Source organism: Gobius niger, assembly GCF_951799975.1.
Source record: "Gobius niger genome assembly, chromosome: 1".
Classification (NCBI taxonomy): domain Eukaryota; kingdom Metazoa; phylum Chordata; class Actinopteri; order Gobiiformes; family Gobiidae; genus Gobius; species Gobius niger.
In genome coordinates, this window is record NC_136852.1 from 20,094,560 (window position 1) to 20,118,399 (window position 23,840).

The window sequence follows — 23,840 nt, forward strand, 5'->3', positions numbered from 1 at the left end:
TCCTCACAGTTTATGGTCTATTTCAACACGTTCACACACGTATCAAGTTATTTGATTATGTCACGATCACACAGCAGTAAAAAAAAATTGGTCTTCTGAAAACCGTCTTAAAATATGTCATATACAGTTCATAAAATCAATCTCATCAAAAAAAATAAAGTAGTAACAGCAACAAACATTTTAAAATAACAAAACAAGTATTTACAGAAACTACAATACGTTGCTAAATCAGTGGACAGTGCATTTCCACTTAAGTTCTAACCGGAAATCTGACCATTGTGCCAGTATTATCCCCTGATGATGTGCCGTCAAAGTCCATGACTAAATACAACCACTGTGTGGCGCTCTATACACCTGTTTTCTCTTGTATCCAGCCTCTGAACTTTGTGACTGTTGTATAAATGCCAGGCTTATTTCTTCTGGCACAGCCATCGCCCCAGCTGACCACTCCGGCCAAAAACATTCGAGACCCATCGGGAAAGGACAATGGACCACCAGAGTCTCCCTATGACACACACAGAAACACATCAACCTTTGAGACAATTATATCAGTCAATTTGAAACAAGAAAAATAGACATGGTTTTCAGAAAACAAAACAAAACAAGAAAAAAAATCATAAAAGGATCTCAAAAGCTGGCACACCTGACAGGCATCGACTCCTCCTTTGAGAACTCCAGCGCAAAGCATTCGGGACGTGAGCTGGCCTGCCATCAGTTTGTTACACACATCATGGTTGATAATTCGCACCTGGGCCTTTTGCAGGGTGTTGGCTGCAAACCCTTTTATTGAAAAAGGTAAAATATAAAACAGACACAATAGTAATTTTCAATTTTCAGCCTTTCAAATCAGTGACCTTGTATTGCTGATTGATTATTTTGGAATTATAGGAGATTAAGCTAATAGTTGACCATGGTTTTTTTTTTAAATATATAGTTAGCAGATAATTTAAGTAAATAATGTTAAGTTTATGGTTATTTCTCCCCAGCAATACCTCACCTCCTTCTCGAGTGGCGCCCCATCCAGTGATCCAAACGGTGCTTCCAACATCAAAGACGTGTTGTGCAGAAGGCAAACAAATGGGTCTAATGTAGTCTGAGTACTGGATAGGTTGGCTCAGCTTCATTAGCGCAATATCATTATCAAAAGTGTAGTCGTTGTAGTATGGATGAGGTATAATCTGCTTGATGTCTCTCTTCAACACCGTACCACTGGTAGTCCTTTGGGTATGGAGGCCAAAGTATGCTTCCCAAGTGCCAGGCTGAGAAAATCTGTTGACACATTATTTCACAGTGTGAAAACTGTCAAAAATAACTAACATAACCCAACATAATTTTATCTCAAAAGTAACACAGTAAACATGATCTTAGGGCCACACATCCAAGTGGTGTGTTCCAGCTTCGCCTGCAGTCTGACCGTAGTCTAAATTAAGTTTTAATACAGTTGATTTCTCTAGTTTGTACCTTGCCTTGCTGTTATCTTGCACGCAGTGGGCAGCAGTGACGATCCAGAGGGGACTAATGATGGAAGCTCCGCACAAATGGCCGTGGTTCTTCGCTTGTAAACTGACCTGCCACGGAAACTGTCCCGGGTCTGCATCCTGACCACCAACAATACGAGAAGTCTTGAAGGCGCTTTGGCCACAATCTGCAAATACACATGCACACAGTTTGTACATTCATACTGTCAGGTCCATAAATATTGGGACGTTGACTCATTTGTTGTGTTTTTGGCTTTATAAACCACCACAATGAATTTGAAATAAAACAATGTAGTTAAATTGCAGACTTTCAGCTTTAATTTGAGGCTATTTACATCCAAATCAAATCAACGGTGTAGGAATTACAAGCGTTTCTATATGTGCCTCCCACTGGGTTCCTTCCCTGGTGATGCTCTGCCAGGCCTCTACTGTAAATGTCTTCAGTTCCTGCTTGTTCTTGGGACATTTTCCCTTCAGCTGTGTCCTCAACAAGTGAAATGCTGCTCAATTTCTTTCATATCAGGTGACTGACTTTGTCTTTGGTGGCTTTGGCATTAGATGGAGAGTGTTTTTGACCTGACCTTATTGTTGTGAAGGGGTTTTCTTCACCAGGGAAACAATTCTTTGGTCATCCACCACATTTGTCATCTGTGGTTTTTCAGGTCTTTTGGTGTTGTTGAGCTCACCTGTTCTTTCTTTGTTAATAATGTTCCTGTTGATTTAGGTTTTCTATCTCTCTGATGGGTTTGTTTTGATTTTTCAGCCTAATAATGGCTTGCTTCACTTATATATCTTTGGATCGCATATTGAAAATAATAGCAACAATATCAAAATGCAAATATCACACTTGAAATGAACTCTGGACGTCTCATCTGTTCCTTATAAATGGGATAATGAGGGAAAAGCCAACACAAGGCCATGGAACAGCTGAGCAGCCACTTGTCCCATTGCTTACGCTCCGATTAGTATGTAAATACTCTCAAATGAAAGCTGAAAGCCTGCAGTTTATGTACATCTTTAGCGCATCATTTGGAATCGATTGTGGTGGTTTGTAAACATAAGATTTGAGTCGATATTTAGGGCCCTGACTGTATATAAACCATTTAACTGGTACTGCACATGATTGGTTGTGCAACTTACTATCACAGTCTTCCTCATCTGAGTTGTCTTCACAATCCTTCTCTCCATCACATTCAGGGTTAGCTTTGATGATGCACTTGTTATTTTTACATTTGAAAGTTGTATCCGTGCAGGTGACTCCAGAACCTGCATAAGAAACAAACAGCAGGAAAAAAGTAAGTAGGCAGGTAAGTGGGCATCTAAGTAGGCAGGTAGGTAAGTGAGTAGGCAACATAAGTTTGTAAATACCGAAAGTCATTTTTAATCATGCAGATAATTTCACAATGATAGATTTTCAAACAAAGCCTCACCTCTGTTACACTGTTGCTCATCTGTACCGTCACCGCAGTCGTCTCTCCCATCACAGCGCTTCTTCGCAGAGATACACTTTTTGTTCTTGCATGTAATTTGTCCAGAAGGGCATGCACCTACAATCATACACGCAAATGTGAACAACTCAGTGGCTTTGGAAGGACTGGTCACAATGATTGGTCTCTTACCACAGTTGCGCTCATCTGAACCATCCCCGCAATCATCAATGCCGTCACATTTCCAAAAAGGCGACTTACAAAAACCATTCTCACAGGTGAAAGTTTTTTCTTTGCAAGCTGAAACAAATTCATTTTGACCTATTATACCTATATTGCTCCATAGAAGCATAGTTAAAGTTGAAGCAGCCGGTAAGAGCCCAAAGGAAATACAAATAAGACGTGTTGTTAAAAGTGAGCACATGAAAAGGTTGAAAAGTTAGACAGTAACTTGTGATTTTTTGGTGATGCACTTACTGCACTGAAGCTCGTCGCTCATGTCGCCACAGTCATTCCAGCCGTCACACCTGAGGGCAGACGAGATGCAGCGCTGGTTTTTACACTGGAACTGCTTTGGACAAGCTGTAGGTAGAATCTCCATTAATATCACTCATCTCATTGACGTTTTATTGTATCTTATGGTAGTGCTGTAATAAAGCACTTACGATCTTTCATGTCAATGGCCTCAAACACTGCATCAAAACCTCGGTCCACGTAAGATTTATCAGAGACAAAGGTGACGGTCATTTTGTTGTTTTTGCTGGTTTCTGTTACCGAGTTTGTTGGCTGTTCTCCACACACTCTGTTGGATGAAAAACAAAACCTTAACATAAATAGTGAAAACATAGTAATAATATGAGAGTCATCGTTTACTCACTTTTTCCCATTGATTTCAACGTAATCTTTGTGACAAGTCTGACTGTTTTTCTGTCTAGGCTCTTCAATAAGGAAGTTATTGAAGGTCACCTTCACTGCCTTCCCTTCAGGAACCTTTATTTTTAAAGCAGTAATCATAAAAAACACAAAGTTCAGATAAAAGGGAATACATTATTGGGCACTTATTTAGAATTAAACGATTACCGTAATCATCCACTGACATAACGTATCGGGTGGATAATAATTAGGAAAATTTGGAGAAGAAAAGGACCCGTTTACACCATTGAGTTGACCCCCACATGTTGTTCCTGGAAAACGGACATGACAGCAAGTGCAGCAGCAGTGCAGTAGTTAAATGGTTAAAATGAAAGGGCTTTAAAAAAAACAACAGAAACACTTTTTGTGAGTTACCTTTGCTGTCATGCTTGACTTGAGTGACGTGTGCTCTAAAGCCTGGGAAGTCATTTTTATCATTCGTGGCCATTGTCACCAACATTACGTTGTTCGAGGAGAGGAAGGTCATTGGTTCAGTCGGAGGATAGTATCCACACAACCTGTCAAAACAACATAAACATTTATCTACATTTAAACAACACTTAAGTGCATGCCATTTTTACAGGTTGGCTACTGCAAGGGTCTGAATCTTCAGCAAAGCTACAACTCGGCAATGTGAAAAATCTCTCAATACCAGTTGATTCCCAAACTGCATAATTGTGCCAAAGATATTAAGAAACAACAACAAAAAAGATAAGTGCAGGTATTGCCAATATTTAAATCACACTCACTCTTCCAGGACCCTGCTCTCAATTGCTACAAGAGAGTCGTAGATTTTGACAAAGTCGTTCTTGCAGTTTTCCTCCATGTGCACGGTGTCAAAGTTGAGCTGGACACGATATCCGGGATCGGCTCTCAGCTGCCATTGGATGAACGTGTTTGGCGAGTACGGCTTGTTGGGAAAATCAGGAGACTCGATCGTCCCAATGTAGTCGCTCCGTGTGTGTTCGGCAAACTTCAGGTGTTCTGAAAACCAAAGAGTCAGTCAGTTTTTAATTGCACATTACTAGTGTTTAAGGTGTGGCACTGTGAGTGAATAAGAAAAGTTTTGAATTGGAAAACGGATATAGCACATGTTCTTTCTTTTAATGCTTCCATATAAAAATAGGATCTTGTATGCATAAAATAGCCAAAATAGCCAATATCTTTGGTATTAAATCCGAGTAATAGAGCCAGGTTTAAATATATGGGTTTGTTTAGTTGACAAAGATGCTTTCAGAGGGGATTCTGATATCACGTTAGTTTTTGAATTGTAAAGTCTGAAAAATTATGTCATATGTTTTAGTGCAACAGAAACACGTTCTTGTAAAAAACTAGGCAATTTGTTTCCAGGTGAATGTCTGTTTACCCTAAACGTTCATTGTGGAACTTTTATGCAAAAAAACAACAACAACTTGATATTTATATGTAATCTACTTTTTTGTGACCTAGTTGCTGTATGGATGGTCAGCATGTGGCACGTTTACTTTTGATCATGGTACAACGGTGCATTGGGGAGTGTCTGCCTGCAGTGAAAACGTTCCAAACAATTGATCCTATACATAATGCACCTTTAAGGGAGTAAACTGGCCTTAAATCTGAAAATGTTGTTTCACCTTTATCTCCCCTTAATAACAATACACTGCAATTGAAACAGTCAACACAATTCACTGAATGAAACTAGAAAGACTTACGGCTGAATGTCGAAAGCATACGGGCATCAAGAGCTGTATAAAACATACTGATGTTAGAAGCTGCAAAAATAATATACAACACATCTGCATATCTGACTAATTACAATAAGCAAATGCTTAAGTATGCACCTGAGGCCACCACATCATCCAGCACCAGAGCGTTACCAGGTCTGTTGAAAGCAGTGCGCTGTTTTTCCGCCAGCTGGTTGATAGAAGTCATTGCACTGTCAACAGCCGCCTCTTGCCCCGCAGGTACATTGAATTCAGACAAGTAGTAGGCAATGACACTGCCCTCACTAGACATAGGAAAAAAGGTTTTATATAGTATTGTTAAACATTAACAGCTTTAGTCACAACAGAGAATCTATTATATCTTAATATCATACCTGAAAGCCTGAACTGTAGAACCGACATAGTATTTGGCCAGTTGTGGCACTTTGGAGTAAATTTGTTTAAGCTGAAAATAGTTACAGTTTCAAAACATTACTGGGGAAACACTAAATCAATTGATAAGATAAAGTATTACTGAACAGTGGTCTTACCTGGTTGGTGACCTGCTTGGCCAAGGCTTTGAATTCAGCACTGCTGGAATTCTCATAAGCATCTTCAAAAACCTGGTTGGTGATTTTCAAGGAGCCTGTGTATATTCTCTTGACTTTGATGTCTTTCCGAACTACAGGACAAAACACATGTCAGCGCAATACTCTATTACATACAGTAATGCAATACTAAATACTTATTTGTTATTTTAATGCATATAATATATCAGTATCAGTAGTATATATTTTTTTCCTAAATACATTAATGTACTACATAGAAATACTAAAATCAGTCCCAATTAAAAAAGAATAAAGGGCATACATAGATGATCTGAAAAACTAAAGTCCTCGAAGTTTAGACCATGGAGGTCTTAATCAAGGCTCACCTGGGCATTCAGGCAGCTATTATTTATTGTGATCGCCATTTTTGTTTTAGTATTTACACTTAATCACTTAATTATCACTATAATTATGAGCAGTTATGGAAATGTGGGCATTGGTTTTCAAATGAAGTTGTGCCACTGTATTTTTTCTATAAATACACCAGTAAAAATATTTTACTCTAACTTAAAGCCAACCGGGAAATCAAATAAACAGCAACTTTCTGGCCAACAAACCAGAAATCAACCCAAAACTAGCTTGTTGGAAAGTGTTAGGGTCAAATCTTGACGAAATGCCTTTATGTAATTCATTCATCAAACCTTATTAACATAGTCCGGCTAACAAACCAATATTGCAGCTTGCTTCTCCCTCTTCTAATCTCAATGAAAGCTTATATAAACTTACAGTGAAAGTGCCAGACGAGCAGCCCAGCCATAAGAGCCACTACAGCTGCAAAGATGACCACCCCGATTATAGCTCCCACTTTCCCGGGGCCCTTCTTCTTTTCGAGTTTTTTGTTGTCGGATGCTGGCAGGAACTGTACTGTGGTGTCCCATTCTTTCTCCTGGAAACATTCAAACAAGAGATCTTATCACATTATGGCTATGCCTTGCCATCATTTGTATATCCGCAATTCATTGATCCCCAAACAATTTTATTTTGAATGGATGGATGGAAGGACTGTGTTGTGTGACTTCATATTTCAATTTGCCAAAGGAGGTAGAAAAATGCATTCCATCTTTTATCATATTTGAGATATTAAAGATCTGTATTGCAGTTTAAAATAATGTGTACAGAGCTTTCACAGGTCCAGAAGAAATAGTTTTGAATTGTCTTTTGTGTCAATCAACATGCTTAACTTGGGAAATAGCCGATTCTGCTACTCGAGGCAGTTGTTTACTTTTAAGACCTGCTTTAGTCCATATCAGTGGTTCCCAAAGTGGTGTCTGGGGGCCCCGGTGGGCTCAAAGGCACTGCAAGGGCCCTGTAAAGCTTCTCTACAATATGTACTTTGAAATTAGAAATTTGACTTTAACGTTTACTTTAAGAGCGACTCATTAAAACAGTGTATAGCTTGCTGTCATTGTGATTTGTTATTTTATATGTCAATTCAAGCAGTAAAACATTGCAAATGATTTTGAATAGACTGAATTATTATTTTTGGGGGGTTTGCTAAAGGGGCTGTTCCAGACTTTGAGAATGGCTGATCTATATTAATTGGATAAAATGCAATTGCTGATGACTGAGCATTTTTACCCAAGCTCTGTTACACCTTAGCCTTATTGTGTTGTCACTGATTTTACCATTATATATTACAATGCACATTTACCTCTGGCAAAACAATGTTGAGGCGAGTTGACAGGTATAAGTCAGTTGAAACAGTGACCTTTACTCTTACATGTTGTAATGATTGCAGTACAATAAGTTGAAAATTATTTGTTTTGCCCTATTTTACACAATAAACAGCACATATGGTACGGCTGAAGACTTGTAGGTACATGTGTTTAAGGAATGCGTTTCCCTCCATCATAAACATTTCTCCACTAAATTATGAATATACCTATATATGAGGTAATTTCTACTCCATTCAAACTCACTACCTTGTAACTGTCAAGTGCCTACAGACAAAACACTAAATATAGTTTACCGTGCCGAGAATTAGAAACGTAAGCTTGAGTCATGAGGGGGAGGGGAGTACAAAGGTTTCACGATGTAGAATCCTGTCAAACCTGCTGGGAGCCATTCTCCAACTGAGCAACAGGGCACTGCACTCCTACTTGAGCATTTCCGAACAACAAGGTACATTAAGGTCACAATAAAATAATCTCAGCTTCTAATTTCTGTAATATAATACTACTACACTAAGTTATAATCTTACAAAAACAAAAAATCAATCACTTAATGCACTACTCCAGTCAAGTATATGATATTTTAAACACTCAAATGCACATTTACTGTACGTGTAATGACAGGTGCACCAAACATGGATCCTTCTCACATTGGCCTAGGATGTTTAGTCAACATCTATGTCCCCTCATCTTGCTAGGGAGATTTAAAATGAGGTCAAGAATTGTATAAAGCAAGTCTAACAAGTCAAATGTACTGGCGGCTTTAACTTGGCAAAGACATGTCTGAACTTGTGAAAACAATCAATTGTCTGCTATTGTTTGCACAAATGTTGTTCATCCAGGGCTTCAGAGTAACGCAATTTCAATGCTCTGTATATTTTGTGGCAGAATTGGTGGCGGCACCGTTTGCAGGTCAACATGTCATAACAGGGTGAAGGAGGATCCTGCAAGTATGTAGGCATCAGCCTGGGAAGGTCATGCGAATTACAATGACAATGACAGATCATGGGGCAAGACATTTGGAAATGCAAATTGGATGTCAGTGTTGCAATTGCTTTTAATGTAGACTGCAATGATTTCCTGTGTATTGATTATGCAAGTGTTGCTTTAATTGTGATAAGATCCACAATAGCTAAAATATCAAGAAAGTTTGCCGAGGCACATTCAGTTGTGGAACAAATTCTCTGCGCTTTCCCAAATTTTACTGATCTCACATGCAAATATTGTAGGCCAAATGTGTGTGAAATAAAAAAAATCTGTCTTGTTGTTTATTCAAAATGGAAGCCTTACAAATATTAAAAGTAGAGTAGAAGACTATGTGGGTGTGGGAGCACTGAGCTGAAATGTATGTCAAATGTTAAAGTTAACACTGAAAGGGTACAGTAGCTGAGCTCGGACAGAAGTGTAAATGGATAGTTAAGTTCTGTAATTCAACACTGAATTGACCCAATTATAAAAGCTGAATGATGTCTCACAATCATTCTAAATTCAGAGATGCAATCCTGTTTACACACCAGTTTGAGTGTGGCGTGTGTATGTGGGACAACACCCAAGCGCTCCTGCAAACAGATATACATCAGATAGACAGGCGATCGTCTTGAAAGCAGAAGGGATCCCATTTTATCGTTTCTTACCTTGTTTGGAGTATATCTCAGCCCACTGTCCATGTAGTCCATAAAACACCGAAAGCAAAGTTGAAAGGGCTGCACCTGTTGTCGTCTCTGACTTTGAAAGAAGGCTTTATAAGTCAACCAGTGGTGGGCCTGTTTGCCCAAAACTAAAACAATGGCAAAAACGTGAAGAAACTGCACTAACTGGACATCTTCGGTCGCAGAAACGATTTAACTTTGATCAAGATGTTTCCAAACCTGACCCCGTGTCCAATATGTCGCCCCACACAGACAGAAGGCACTTTTCCGGGTACCTGAGGTTTCTGTGGGCGTGTCTCTGCGCAGTGCTACACCTCAAGCACTTCCTGTTTACGAGACGCACAGAAAGTGACTAAAGACAGAGACTAAATAGAGTATTAGAAATGTAGCATGAAGTGAAACAAAAAGTGTTACCATAATTTAACACTGAAAATGAACTTTGGCAGAATAAGCTGAATCTGCTATTTCCCCAGTTTAACGCTCATCCGCTGTTTTTTTATTTCTTCTTCTACTAACACTCACAACCCAAGTAACATAAATAATAACAACTTTTATGCCAATATTTTGGTGAACAAATTGGCTTCGCTGAGTATCAGTCACGTGATTGCGGGGGCCCGGACAGTTTAAAGCGCCTATGACTCACACTGATTCACCTGAAGTAGGATCTATATCCACCGCACTGATTCACCCTAGATCCAAAATGAGATAGGTTTCACTCTGACACAATGGCTTCACCCGCTTCAGAAACCCCCATATCCTCAGACATGAGATACAATATGGTCAAATGGCTTTACACACCACTAAAATAAACTATATTTTAATTTGACCTTCATAATTGTATACAATGATCAAACACTAATCTGCTTTATTGATCTGAAATAATTGTACATCATGGTTCCTTAGGCTACTCTGAAAGCGATCGCTTTAAATCAGAATTTGATGAAATGCCAAAGTGAATTCTTCTTTTTGCGTGAATACCTCGGGAATCGAACCCGCATTGTTTTTGCTGTGAGTTGAACCTGTTGGTCATAAGTTCATAGTAAGTGTAGTCTAGCATTTAAAAAGAAACCACGCACACGAATATGGAAGTTGTGAGTTTATTGAAGTGTATCCCCCTTTTATCCATAAATCTGTTTCCACTGGTGTCGATCAATATTTTAAATTGACTAATATGCATATTATATTAGTTCTCTTCCCACAATCAAGCAGGCAATTACAAGATTGAAGCTGTTTGGGTGCATAGTGAGACAGTCACATACAAAGATACTGTCACAGAAAGAGAGAAAAAAAAAATAGAAAACAAGAAAACGAACTTAAAAATATATAGAATTTCATATAAGAACAATGCACATCACAGAAAGTCCTCTGGAAAAGCCATGATTGCAACATCAACTATACAAGCATACAAAGACAATACTAAGTTAAGAGGGTCAATGGGTTGACATTATTTTGTGTCATTCTCTATCTGTAAAAATACCATTAGCTTTTTATTCAGAATCCAGTTCTTTAAGCTCCTCTGTTCTGTGTCTGTCTGCACAGCCCTCCAGCTCAGTGCTGTGGGTCCGAGGTCAGCCAAAGCCTCTTTTCGGACCCCCTCACAAGCTTTTAGATTTCTCTTCCGAAACACGCAGTTTTTCTTAAAGTTGACACATTTGACTGAAACCTAACCTCGTCTAATGCTACAAATGAACATCACAGAGCTTTGAGCTTTAGGACCAGCAAAGCCAACAATACAAATTTGATTTAGTACATTAGTCAGCCACATTTCTTTTTTTTCTTTGTACAGCAGGACATTGGGGAAATTTCTTCTTATATTTTTAGTCAATATGCATTACTTCATATGTAGCCATTCGCATGTTAAAAGGCGTCAAATTAAGAAACCCGGGCCAGTAAAACATTCATTGCTTGGTTCAGAGCTGAGAGCCTGTGCACACCTTCAGCGCTCAAAAGAGTACCTGCAATTATTTACTCAAACTATGAACCAACTCACAATCTCTTCCCTGGAAAAAGGGTGTAGTAAAAACATCTACTCTTATATATATTTATATTGTATAATTCTTCTGTCATCATAAAAACAAACAAACAAGAAAAAAAAAAATCATGATTTCAGTTCTTGTCTCGAGATGTTTTGCTATACAATAAGGGTGGCACAAAGACCCTTCATATAGAGTCTATTGAGAGTAAAAACAATGTAACCATCAAACCATATGATTAACAATTGATAGAGGTGTTGAGATGGTGATTCAAAAACAAGCCTTTTTTTTTCTATTCCTTGATTTGCTTGTCACCTTTAGAAACAAACATCCAAATAAATGTTTTACATCCTGGTAATTACAGTAAAATCTGCAGAATCACATTTTTTTACCTGCTTAAAAATACATGATCAAAACAAGCTCTATCATACAATAGTAGCAGTAGTAGAAGTAGTAGTAGCATTATTTAAAGGTTGTTTTGAAACCAGAAAATGGAGCTTTGATATATGAAAACATATTTTAACATTAGCATCATATGTTCTTGGTCAGTAGTATGTATGTTCCCCCTCTGATGCAGCAGCGCCCCCTGGTGGCCTATGTTAGATCTGCATTTGCTCCAGGTATTTGTAGGTGGGGTTTTCATAGCCGTGGTTCTGCATCTTGTTGAGATGGCGTTCCTCTGGTGACAACATAGGGTCAACCTAAAAAAAGAAGAAGAAAAAGACGGTGTAAAAAAATGTTTTCAGCTGGTTTGTGGTTAATATCTCTGTAATTACTGGGCTAATTTAAATTAAACAAAAACTGGGATAGAGTTCAATACCCGTTCAGTCCGCAAAAATAAACTATGGCAAAATGTGTTGAATTGTGGTGGAATATTTAAATCTCAAATGGGCAATTGTTGTCAGCAGAAAGGACTTTAAACTATAAGATTAATGTTTGCAGAGCTCAGCACTTGTGGATTTTGCTTGGTAATTTCTTTCAAAAACACCCATTGTGGCATTCATCTCTCCAACATTATGACAGCATACTACTGACTTGGTAGCAACTAACTCACCTCTACGATGCCGTGGCTGATAGTGCCATATTGCCTCTTCCTCAAAAGCACCAGGCTGATCACAATCACAGTTGCTATAGCAACAGCGATCACCAACAGACCGATAAGGGCACTGCTCCCGAAGCTGAAGTCTTCTCCCAAAGGCCGGTAGGGCTCCTGACACAGAGACAGGAGCAAATATTGATTATGACTGCATGATAATGACACACAAATCTAATCTATAAAGAATATGTGCTGCTATCAGGTTCCTTCAGTAGGCCAGAAGATACTTTGGCTCGTTTTAACCCTGGTGAAAACCTATTAGACATCAGTTACTAATTTAGTTTGATTTATAGCATTTCATAAACCTACTGAGGAGACACGCCTTAACAGTGACATGCAATATATGTGTCTTGTGTAATACTTAGAACTTTTACACCAAACCACAATCACTGCACTCATTTCCGCAAAATAATGCATCACATATGATTCAGTCTGATCATATGCAAGTTTATTCTCACTTGTTTTACACATAAACTGGAAATACCCAGTTTGTGTGCCATCACACAAACTCACTTTCACCATTTGCATTCAGATACAGTCACAAATCACATGCACTCATGCAGAAATAAGCAAAACATACATAAGTCTTTAAAACTGGAACAATTGTTTGAAAACTGCACAGCTGAAGTTTTGTTTTTGCAGTTTTTGTGTTTCTTTTTGGCAACCTCCCTCCTCCTTTCAATCACCCCAATGTAGAGAAGTACAGTTCCCCAGAGAGGCCAGCAGAGGGGGCCGCTGTACTCACCATCAGCTCATCCTCATGCATTACGCTGACTCTCTCTGCACTGTAAAGCACTTCTTTAACATCCAGAGACTCATCAATCACCTGTCAACACAGACAGGGGAGTCCAGGTTACACCCACTGAAATGTGTGTGCAAAACTGAGTGCATCAGATAGAAGTGAGAGGCAAGACACAGTGATGTCAATGTGAAGGAGCTAACAGGGAAGCTGTCTGGATGACGATACATTTGGAGCTGCCTTGTACAATCTAGGAGAAGAGAGCGAGGGGATTGCAGGCATCCATAGATGCTAAGTATGTCTTTTTAACGGACGGATAGCCACTAAAGCTTAATCTGAATGACTTGAAGCGCTGCAATGAAGTGGGTGCTTAGAGGCAGAATGAAATCTGCAGTTTGTAGAGACAGAGCAGCCTAAAAACATGTGACTGCTGTGCGTTGTAAAAACCCAGATCTGTTCAATTTCAGGCATTTTCAAAATATCAAAAACAAGGCATGCGGTCACAAACGTTTTAAGGAACATATACTGTGGATATAATGTTAGATTTACATGCAAAACAGAACACACATTCAACAGCCAAGTATCAAAGTACAGGAGCGTGCTTCAAAAAAGCTAAAGCTACATGCAAGAACAACGCCTTAAGTTGATTTGAATGAGGATTGTTTAGCCAAGCAAGCACTATGACAACATAGTTACTTTTACTAAGTAATGATTTAACCGAAGAAAGTTGTTTGTGAACACAATTTGGAAACACTTAACCCTTATGCTTCAAAACAAGTTGAACTGATTTTTATCAAAATTTAAAAAATATATATTAATAACAGAGCCTTATTGGCAATAATCTTAGAATGCAAACAAATACTCGTAATGGCAAAATGATTTACAACACTATGATGAGGCATAAGGTTTAAAGTGGTCCCAGCATGTTTTTGACTTGATATAATTCCATTAAAGCGTGTAGAAAAAAAAAGGCTTGTGCAGCAAAGTGACAGATCAGTGGGTGTCTTACCACATTGTTGTTGATTTTAGGCTTGCTGTTGATGATCCTCTCCTCAGCACCAATAAGACCGTCCAAACCTGCCATTGCCGAGCCTGTAGGAGGATGAGCAGCAGTCAATACCAGGGCAGGACAAACAAACACACAACACAAGAGGATGGTAGGAGACAGTGGGACAGAGAGATCCAGCTCTGTCGCCTCATCTCTACTGGGGCACTTCTGAAAACAAAGGCCTTTATATGATACAGCTCACATTGTCAGCTCTGTGCAGAAACCAACTCTGTTTTCAATAATTGCAACTGTTAGCTTTGGCTTATACCACAATTTATCCAACATCCAAAATAATAAAGACACAGAAAATAAATTGACAGCATAAACTGGGAGGAAAAGCCATTACCTAGTTTAAGGTAAAACTAGGCTACAATGTAAGACTGATGATACTGAAAAAGGCATAAGATCTATTAATACACAGGCCGCCAGATCTGGCATAAATAAATAACAAGCTGAGGAGAGCAAGTGCACGCGGCAGCCACGGACGTCCCCTAAACAATATAGGCTGCTGCAGCAGCTGTAGAGTTATAGCTGTCGACTACTGGAAGAGTTCAACAGCTTTGCATGAAATAAAGAACAATGCAGTGTGTTCATGTGGGCTCACTGTGACATCAGCCTCTGCAGTGTGCATGCAGCAACAACAGCATAGCACTGAGGTATGGCATTGAAGTAATTACCGTATCAATAGCAGCAAATGCACATCATTGTAAATTATTCATCACTTTAATTTATACTGTACAATGTGCCTGTGTGTCTCTGTTCAAGATGGAAAAGGATTCAAGATAGAGGGCACTTAAAGTGCATAATTTACATTGTTAACATTTGCAACGTATTAAAGTTTGCCAATGTGAGTAACCTTCAGTGACCATAGTACGGTAATACTTAATGCTGTCCAGTTTTGTGGATGCTTTAAACAACTCTGTGCACCTTTTAATTGCCCCTTGTGGAAAAATCAAATATTATTTAAAATAATATGAAACAAAAATTTAACTGAATTGACAGAATATATTGGCAATGTGGGTTTAAACTGGTCAAATAAAAACACCAACTAGTAATTGCAGGATTCAGATGATACATTTATATTTTTTACTTCTACTTGAGTATTTATTTGAGTCACTTCAACTTGAATCCTGTATATTATGGCTACTCAACCCACCCCACATAGCAGTTCTGCTCACATCGAAACGTGCCCTGGGTCAGGATATAAATTTCCATTAATTCTTCTCATAGAATTATATGTAGAAAAAAAGTTTAAAGCAATGATGAGGAAAAAGTCGTAATTAAGCATTTGGTATTTCCCTTCATTAAAAATAATACCACTAAGGTCAGCAGTCATCACACAGCTGACTAGCCTCCACCTAGCATTTAATCACTTAACATTTTACAAAAGTCGATGGGGTAATTGAAAAAGATTCTTTACTTCAGTTCTGAGGTTCTCAGGACTGTTGTGCTCCATAAATAAACACAACTGAAGTGAGTGGAAAAAAATACAAACTTGAGCTTTCACAAATTCAAGGACATGATGACAGCTTGAAGCCAATTTGCCCCTGACATCACTGACAAACTGCAATTGAGATCCAACCAGAGAGCACCTGAGTCATTAACTACCGAGGTGACTTTTTAGTAAATACCAAGGGTAACGATGAGGGATGTCAAACTGCACCAACGTGGTGAGAAGGAACAAAACGGGAGATGGAAATGGCGTGGGAGTTGAAGAGACAGGAGAGAGGGGAGGCACAGCAAAACAAGATGCAGCAAAGGCACCAACCTTTCTTGAAGGCACGTGGGGATTCTGATAGATCGCCTTGGCATTCAAAATGAGCGAAAAGAACAAAAGAAGGGAAGGAGAGAACAGAGAAAACAGAAGTGAGCAGAGGAAAGGCAGCGTCATCAAGCTGTGTTAATTGATTAGGAAAAAGAGCCCAGCAGGGAGGAGTCTGGAAATTAATTTCACAGATAACTCAAAAATAAAGGAAGCCATTTCATTTGGGGTAGAAAGTTATATAGTGTAGCCGGCGGGGTGCTGATGTGTGCAAGAAATGTACTTGTGGATTTATTGGTTAGAAGCCCTCTCACCAAGTACTTTTTCCAAAATTAATATATCACAGAACAATGATGAAGATGATAACTGCTCATTCTCAAAATAATCTAAGATGGAGAGGCCTATGAGACACTTTTGATTGTGCACAAACCATTACATTAGTTTTGTGGACCGATCCGTAAGACTGTTCATTGTCTATTTGGATAAAAAAGAAGCTTAGTTTAAACAAAATGTTGCTTTCAGGTTGTTGAATGTGATGCTTTCATACTCCCAGATTGGGGGATAGGAGCCAGTTTGTCCTTTTGATTGTATTGCATTTTCACAAGTAATACCAAAAAAGAAAACCCACTAATAACTTAATATACATGAATGATTGGGTACATAATCTCATTGAACACCGAAATCTCCTTTAGAATGCCATGATGTCACCTGAAACCTAGCAATATACAGTACTAGGTTCAGAAACAGACCCTTTTACATATTTACATGATATTTTGTAGTTTTCTGAAGTATTTTACAATCATTTTCAATTGGTAAATATTCAACACTACTTAAAATATTTGTTATAAATTATAATATTGAATAAATTAATACATGTTGTTGTTACTTAAGTATATAGAACCCAGAACTTGCTCTTGCTGAGCTTTTTTAACATTCCAAAAGTTGACCAACACCAGCTTCTGTATCAGAATTCAACCTGATAACATACAAATGACTGGAAGGGTTTGAATACTACCTGAACCCACAGTACGCTCAAAAATGTTGCTTCTAGATCAGATCAGATCATGAAGATATTAGTTTGGCAGGCTCACCCTCAGGCTCTGGTCGGGACCCCAAGGAGGTGACCTGGATGGGGCGGTAGGGCTTGATGATCTCAGAGACAGGGACCTCCACGCTCTCCTCTGACGATACTGTGATGTCGGGTTGAGATTCAGAAATTGAAGAGAGAAACTGGTCCATGTCTGCCTTCTGCTCCTGTTGTAATTCATCTGCAACACATTTGCATACGCATTAATGCACTTGGATATCAATCACTGATTTTCTCCACTTAACACTAACAACACTATTACTGTCATTGACGGGTTACACCAATACAAGGCCATCCCCAATCCCACTAAACACCAATTAGTATTTTCCTGAGAGCTACTTTGTCTGGAAATGTGCACATATCCCAACAGGCGGCATAGGGATGTGACCCAGTTCTGTCACCGCACCCGCTCCACTTTAATCTATGCTGCAAAAGTAAGCTACGGATCCTTTGTTGAACTAAAAAGGGGCAAAAATATGAAAGTGTGCTAAACGTGATCAGAATTCAATATGAGATATTGCAAAAACAAAACAAAACAAACTGTAAATGCCATTGTAATGAAAACATGTTTGCAAACTATTGTGTTGCAGAGACAACACTAAGATTTACGCTAAATTCTTCCTACTTTTCTCTGTGCTCAAACTAACAACATTATTTGGCAAAGCCATGATACAATTGCTTGGAAGTAAATACATAATTGAATTAGGACAAGGCATAATAACATGTCAGCAAAAGCATAAAAGCAGCACTAGTCCTAAGGCAAGTAAAAATATGAAACATTCATCTGGTGAACATACAATGGACAAAACATAAACTTAATACAAAAATGTTTCTATTTGCCATTACAGGACACAAAAAGCGTTGATGCCAGGGTCTATTTAAAACTTACCAATTTCATCTTGAATCTCCTCAGCCACATACGGAACCTTGTAGAGCAAAGACAGGCTCTGGTTCATCCTCTCCTCAATCACACGCAAGTGGGTCATCACCTGAGAAATACATTTATATATTTCTATAAATTAAAGTTTCCACAATGGATGTAGTCAAAATGCTCATACATATTCATATCTTATGATATCATATTCAGAATACATTTGTTTGTACAGAGATTATACATAAATCATTAGATCATTTAGATAATCTTTTATTATTCTCTTTATTATGACCCATATTCCCCAATCTCTTTTGCCGTCAAAATTTCCTTTGATTTTGCTTACACTTAAAATGGAATAAAATTAATTTGGAATGACTTAACAACTATTTGTGAAAGGGAGGCTGTCTCAGAATGCTTTGTTTTGAGTCCCATAAGATGCCGTTTTCGTAGCAATGTCCAAAAGGAAGTCATTTTATTTCACTTCACTTGAGTATCTTGAGACTCATAAGGAGCCATTAGAGTGTGTGTGTGTGTGTGTGTGTGTGTGTGTGTGTGTGTGTGTGTGTGTGTGTGTGTGTGTGTGTGTGCGCGCGCGTGCGTGTGTGTGCGCGCGTGTTTGTGTGTGTGTGTTTGTGTGCGTGTGTGTGTGTGTGTGTGTGCGTGTGTGCGTGCGTATCAGTCTAAAAAAAAAAAAAAAAAAAAAAAACAGTACTCAATATGAAATGGAGTTGCTCCCGCTTGGCAGACATGTGCTGTCTGAAAAAAAGAACTATTCCATTGAGGTGAAGTCAGACTTCCCCAAACTCTTCGAATCACAAATTAAACAAGTTTGTGCATGCAGTATTCAAATTAAAGTTTCGGCTTTGGACAAATCTGGCAGCATCAACAGAAAAGTGTATCAGAGCTGAATGCAAATACCACATTCACGCTGCACAGGCACAGTTCTAACGTTATGCAGCCATATGATGTTCACAAAAGGATAATATTTCCACATAGCTACTGCCAAAGGGGGTTGGCAAAACATGAAGCACTGCCCACTGCAGACGGGGCTGACCGGCACTTGGCAGGTCTGAGCTGTTTGTATCCACCGTAATGACTGACTGGTGGAGTCGTCTAGAAAAGACCTGTAGTGCTCTAAAGCCAGCAACAGATGGCAACAACACACCTCTCTCATTAAACTCACACAGAAGGCTCCAGTGTGTCCTTGCTGACAAATAAGGCACACGCTAAACACCAAAAGAGTGGTAGAGGGTCATGTAAGTCATTGCCCTTGTGGGAAAACATTTGTCTAGTTGCGATCTTGTGCTTGAACGATAAAGCAAAAATCACCTCATTTAAGATTTGTGTATGGCGTCAGAAATAATTCATTATGACAACTCAAAATCGGGATATGGAAACACACACACACACACACACACACACACACACACACACACAAAAATGCACCGGTACTTCATGAATAAAACAACTGGAAGAAACTAGCGGGAGCATATCTTTAAGCGGTAATAATCAAAGGCTTATGCACTGCCTGATGCTAACAGTACCAGCGCGTTGTTTCATCTGTTGTGTGATACTGTACTCTGATTCTGAAACTATAAATGGTGTGAAAGGGCATCGACACACACACACACACACACCCGCACACCTACACACACACTCCAGCGCATCTAACCGAGCCAAATCCCCCCAGCAGCAGCTCAGACAAGACTGGTGCAATGTTAATCTGTAGCTCAGGCTGGGGTGAGCGGCGCGGGTTGGCCTACGCGCTTCTCCTGGACACAAACTCGGAGACAGGCACGCTCCTGACTCCCACACTCTCGACGCACAGAGAGAGACACAGGCTGCAGGGATCATTATTCGCAAAACAGGAAGAGCCACAGAGGAGCACAGCGGGATGCTTCAGATGAGCTAAGGCACACGCAAACGCCTCATGCGAGTAAATCGTGTTGATGTGGAGCGCGGTACCGTCGAGCCTTTGAACTGCATGACTGTAAAATAAAAGGCCACAGTAAAGCAACTTAAGTGATTTGTCCTTGAAACCCACACTTCACATCATTCCAAGTTATACAGTATGTCGCCTAAATAGGGAGGATTTAGCAAGGAGAATGCCATCTTCTTGACTTTTACAATGTTTGTGCTAAGATAATACATACGAGCTGAATTGTTAAACTGTAAAATTACACATGGTTCAAGTTATTACATGTGGCAGTCTTGGGGTTTGTGTTTAGTACAACAGAAAATGTTTCAATAAAATGAGTTTCAATAAATGCTTTCAGACAAAGATACAAAACAAAGCCGTAAACATGAGGTTCAGGAACAGGTTTAATTAGACAGAGGCATTACTGTACTTAGACTGGCCCCGATAGTTGTATGAAGATTCAGTGCAAAAGAATTGTCGCAGTTGAGATATTGTGTTGATTATATTTGTCACTGACCTGGGACTTCAGCTGAGCAGCCTTCTCGGGGTCCACAGCCAGAACGTGTTGGTAGTGGCGGATGGTGTGCTGCCGGTCCTTGTTCTCAGTTCGGACATAACGCCTCAGGGCCTGGAGGATGCGATGAGGCTGGGAGGAAAAGAAGCTGTTGTGAGCTATTCGTGACCCTGATGAAAAGCAGAACTAAGGAACTGATGTCCCTAGTGGCCATAAGCGCCACTGCAGGTGTCATTTTTTTTTACTCATTAATTGTCCGTGAGAGTAAATACTACGCTGACAGAAAAGACAAAGGGAGAGAGGGACACTGTACATTGTGCCACAACTCAATGACATAATGGAGATAATTTTCACTCAAACTTGGCTGTAAATATGGCTAAATTGGCGCTAGTCCGCAGTTAGCTTTGCCCGTTAGCCTGTTAGCTTCTTCTTCGTGATTCTATTGGCGTGTATTGCTCCTCCAACACGAAAGCAGGGAAGTTGCAAGGGTGGTTTTCTGGACAGAGACACCAGACCCCCAATCCTCCCATTAACACTTGTATTACAGAGGGACTACGAAAAGGATTTATTAAGGCAAACAAGTTACTTACTGCAGTTCTACTTTAATTTGTAATGGAAAATTCAAGAAAATAAAACTTTAAGCTTATTGCTTCTCTTGTTTCTTTTTAAGTTTAAAGTAGAGAAACTTTAAGAACTGCATCTTTTCACAGAAGTACAAAAAAAAACACTTTCATTCACAAATTGACTTATTGTCAGATTCGATATGAGGCAAGAACAGAATTTGTGGATGCAAAAAAGAGCATCAACACAGGCAATCTGTGTGTAGAGTATTTCTCTCTTTCTCCAAACATTCAATGAGTAAAAATAGTCAAAAGATGACGAGGCACATAACATAAAACCTCAGTTGACTTGATCAGAGGAACCATAAAATGGTTTGAGGATTACGAGGGTCAGTTCAAATGTGATTGACTTTGAAGATTTTGAGCTGCATCTACCTGACAGCAGTAATCCGTGCACCTCATCATGAAGAGCAACTTGGCTCAGGGTAATATGAGATTAGTCTCAGCCCATGTTGCAGACAAAGCACCGAGACTTGGGCTGGACAATTTTGGAAAAGCATCTAATAGTAATTTGATTGTAATCAAGTTTAAGAAGACAGTACAGAGTTTATTCTACCTGTGACCATTACTTTTTCTTCAATTAAATTCAAAAGTTACATTTTTCTTCAATTACATTAAAAAGTAAAAGCACAAATGCGATCCTGCGGGTTTCTGTGTGGCATTTACCCTGGGTGGGTCGGCTTGCAGGGCAGCCAGGTAGTTCTCCAGGGCCAGACGCCGCCGGTCATTGTGCATGACCTCCACCCGAACGAGGTGAGTCTCCACCAGCTGCTGCTTCTCACTGGCCGCCTCCTCCTCCAGGGACTCCACCATGGCCTGGAAATGCTGCACAACACATAATGCACTCAGTATACTAATCACACTTACACAAAGCAGTGACCTCTTCTTCATATATTGTTGTAATTACTTTAACCAAGACCTACATTTTCACCAACAGATAACATAATATTTAAGAAGCAAATTGGACACAACAGACAACTACTGAGCAAAGATGTTTGTCCAGCCAACGGGGGAAAAAAAAAACTAAGACAACAAAGATTAAGACTAACACAGTTTAATGTCAGCCTGAAGTGAACTATGATAAAAAAACAAAGATTGCTTCATTTATGCTGCCATCCAGGGTTCCTCATTTAGAGGTCCTCCCATTCACAGTGTCCTGATTTAGCTGCACAGTGATAAAGATAGAGCAGCCAGGGGAGAAGCGATCTTTAATAGCAGTCAGCGCTCCACTGCAGGGCTTTAAGTGGTAATAAGGGACAAAGAGGCAGTCCCCGCAGGATCTGTGTCTTACCTGGATCATTGTCTGTCTCTCGGCCTTAGGCAGGTTTTTAGCCTGGCGATCTGCCTCCTCCCACTCCTTTCGCAGCTGAAAATAAGTGCAAGACAGACAGGAGGTGAAGAGGGGATCTGAGGAGGAAACATTCTGGAGTCAAGTGCTTCTTAAGCTTGACCTTGATTACTGGATTAACTGTGATTATTATTATTTGCAGACCAGAATTGGAGAAGCTTATGAACATTGTTTTCTTTGTTATTTTTTAAATCTTTTTATTAAATGGAAGGTAACAGATTTACTTGGTGGGGAAAATGTAAGTGATCTTTTCTGGATTCTTAGTAGACATGAGATGCAAGACTTTCTGCATCCGAATGCACTTTTAATATTCTTGATAATGTTGATGTTTATTGACTTGTTGTAAATTACAAAAAATATATATCACACACATTGAATACACATTTCTGCAAACATAACCTACATCAAAAAAAGAGTTGTAATCTAAAAATGTGCAACAGATTTGTTTCATTCATAATTGTCCTTTGTTTTTGGGCTCTGGTCCTGATTTGGTCTTGTTTTGTCAATTTGATGAAAAAATCAGTTCAATGTGTTGCAACCGCTTATCATAATAATAGTATTATTGCACTATCCAAAACAGTCGTTGAAAATCATAATTTTGTTTCTCATATCGTTCAGCTCTATGATAAAAAATACTTGTTGCTGCTTGGACCATTGAGCTACGAGAATGTTGTTATACTGCATATCATACTGTAGTGATAATGGCTATACATTTCTATTTAATTCAGCTCACTTTAGTACCACACGTCCGGATATTACACACCATGTAGATATATTTGTTATTAATAGGGTTTTGTTTAGATACCTTCTTAAAGTGCATAAGACAGGTTTGATTGCTTTTGGAAATATGACATGTGCCTCACTCTGTAGTCATTACCTGACAGCTCTAGCGCAATCCAAGTTTCACCTCCCAACACCTGCTTACTCACCTTCTCCATCCGGTTGCGGTGCCTGATTTCAAGCTGCTCTTTGGCTTTCTGGAAGCGACTGTGCTCCTTGTCGTCAGCGGGGGTCTCAAAGTAGATGTCCACGTCGTCTGTGGGCTGAGGGGTGGGGGGCAGGACTGCAATATAGAAAAAAATGACAAATGGTGAGTGCTGAATGGACCGATGCAGAGAAGAGGAGTAGGGCAAGCAGAAAAAAGCCAAGGAGAAATGAGGGGAAAGAGACTGCAGATTCTCACAAAACGACTCCTCTCATTTGGGGTCACTTTGAGTAACTGTGGCATTTAGATCAAATCGTTTTTCATGTCTGAGGCGAGGGCTGAAGGTCATGGATGGTGGGATCACAAGTCTCCCGCTCTTCTTAAACTACAAAAACCCCAGACATTGCTCCCTTTCATACAAGAGTGCTTCAGCTTCAGCCTAACATTGAAACCGCATGCTCAAAACAAAAGAAAACAATGTAGCTTATGCTTGTTGTTCTGGCGTTGGGA

At 39.4% G+C, this 23,840-nt stretch overlaps 2 protein-coding genes across 6 annotated transcripts in view; both read right to left on the reverse strand.

The window, feature by feature from the left end:
• Positions 1 to 226: 226 nt before the first annotated feature.
• st14a (ST14 transmembrane serine protease matriptase a) lies at positions 227 to 9,555 on the reverse strand. The gene is made up of 19 exons (XM_079562679.1): positions 9,412 to 9,555; positions 6,834 to 6,993; positions 6,051 to 6,181; positions 5,895 to 5,965; positions 5,638 to 5,804; positions 5,509 to 5,541; positions 4,567 to 4,801; positions 4,193 to 4,335; positions 3,986 to 4,089; positions 3,783 to 3,895; positions 3,571 to 3,707; positions 3,383 to 3,487; positions 3,098 to 3,205; positions 2,909 to 3,025; positions 2,619 to 2,744; positions 1,462 to 1,645; positions 998 to 1,269; positions 644 to 780; positions 227 to 505 (listed from the first exon to the last, which is right to left on the reverse strand). The coding sequence occupies exons 1-19, from the start codon at positions 9,451 to 9,453 to the stop codon at positions 347 to 349; spliced, it is 2,544 nt and encodes an 847-aa protein (XP_079418805.1). The 5' UTR covers positions 9,454 to 9,555; the 3' UTR covers positions 227 to 346.
• A 952-nt stretch (positions 9,556 to 10,507) lies between these two features.
• Positions 10,508 to 23,840, reverse strand: part of aplp2 (amyloid beta (A4) precursor-like protein 2) — a 55,043-nt gene continuing 41,710 nt past the window's right edge. For 2 of the 5 annotated variants that reach the window (XM_079553665.1, XM_079553661.1), the window contains 11 exons: positions 23,335 to 23,468; positions 22,349 to 22,423; positions 21,724 to 21,882; positions 20,441 to 20,569; positions 18,021 to 18,120; positions 17,136 to 17,312; positions 16,051 to 16,086; positions 14,244 to 14,326; positions 13,241 to 13,321; positions 12,454 to 12,609; positions 10,508 to 12,100 (listed from right to left, as the gene is read on the reverse strand). In XM_079553665.1, coding sequence (XP_079409791.1) covers positions 11,999 to 12,100; positions 12,454 to 12,609; positions 13,241 to 13,321; positions 14,244 to 14,326; positions 16,051 to 16,086; positions 17,136 to 17,312; positions 18,021 to 18,120; positions 20,441 to 20,569; positions 21,724 to 21,882; positions 22,349 to 22,423; positions 23,335 to 23,468 — 1,232 coding nt within the window. In that variant the 3' untranslated portion in view covers positions 10,508 to 11,998. The remainder of the gene's footprint in view (positions 12,101 to 12,453; positions 12,610 to 13,240; positions 13,322 to 14,243; positions 14,327 to 16,050; positions 16,087 to 17,135; positions 17,313 to 18,020; positions 18,121 to 20,440; positions 20,570 to 21,723; positions 21,883 to 22,348; positions 22,424 to 23,334; positions 23,469 to 23,840) is intronic. The other 3 variants (XM_079553662.1, XM_079553663.1, XM_079553664.1) reach the window with 3 other exon arrangements.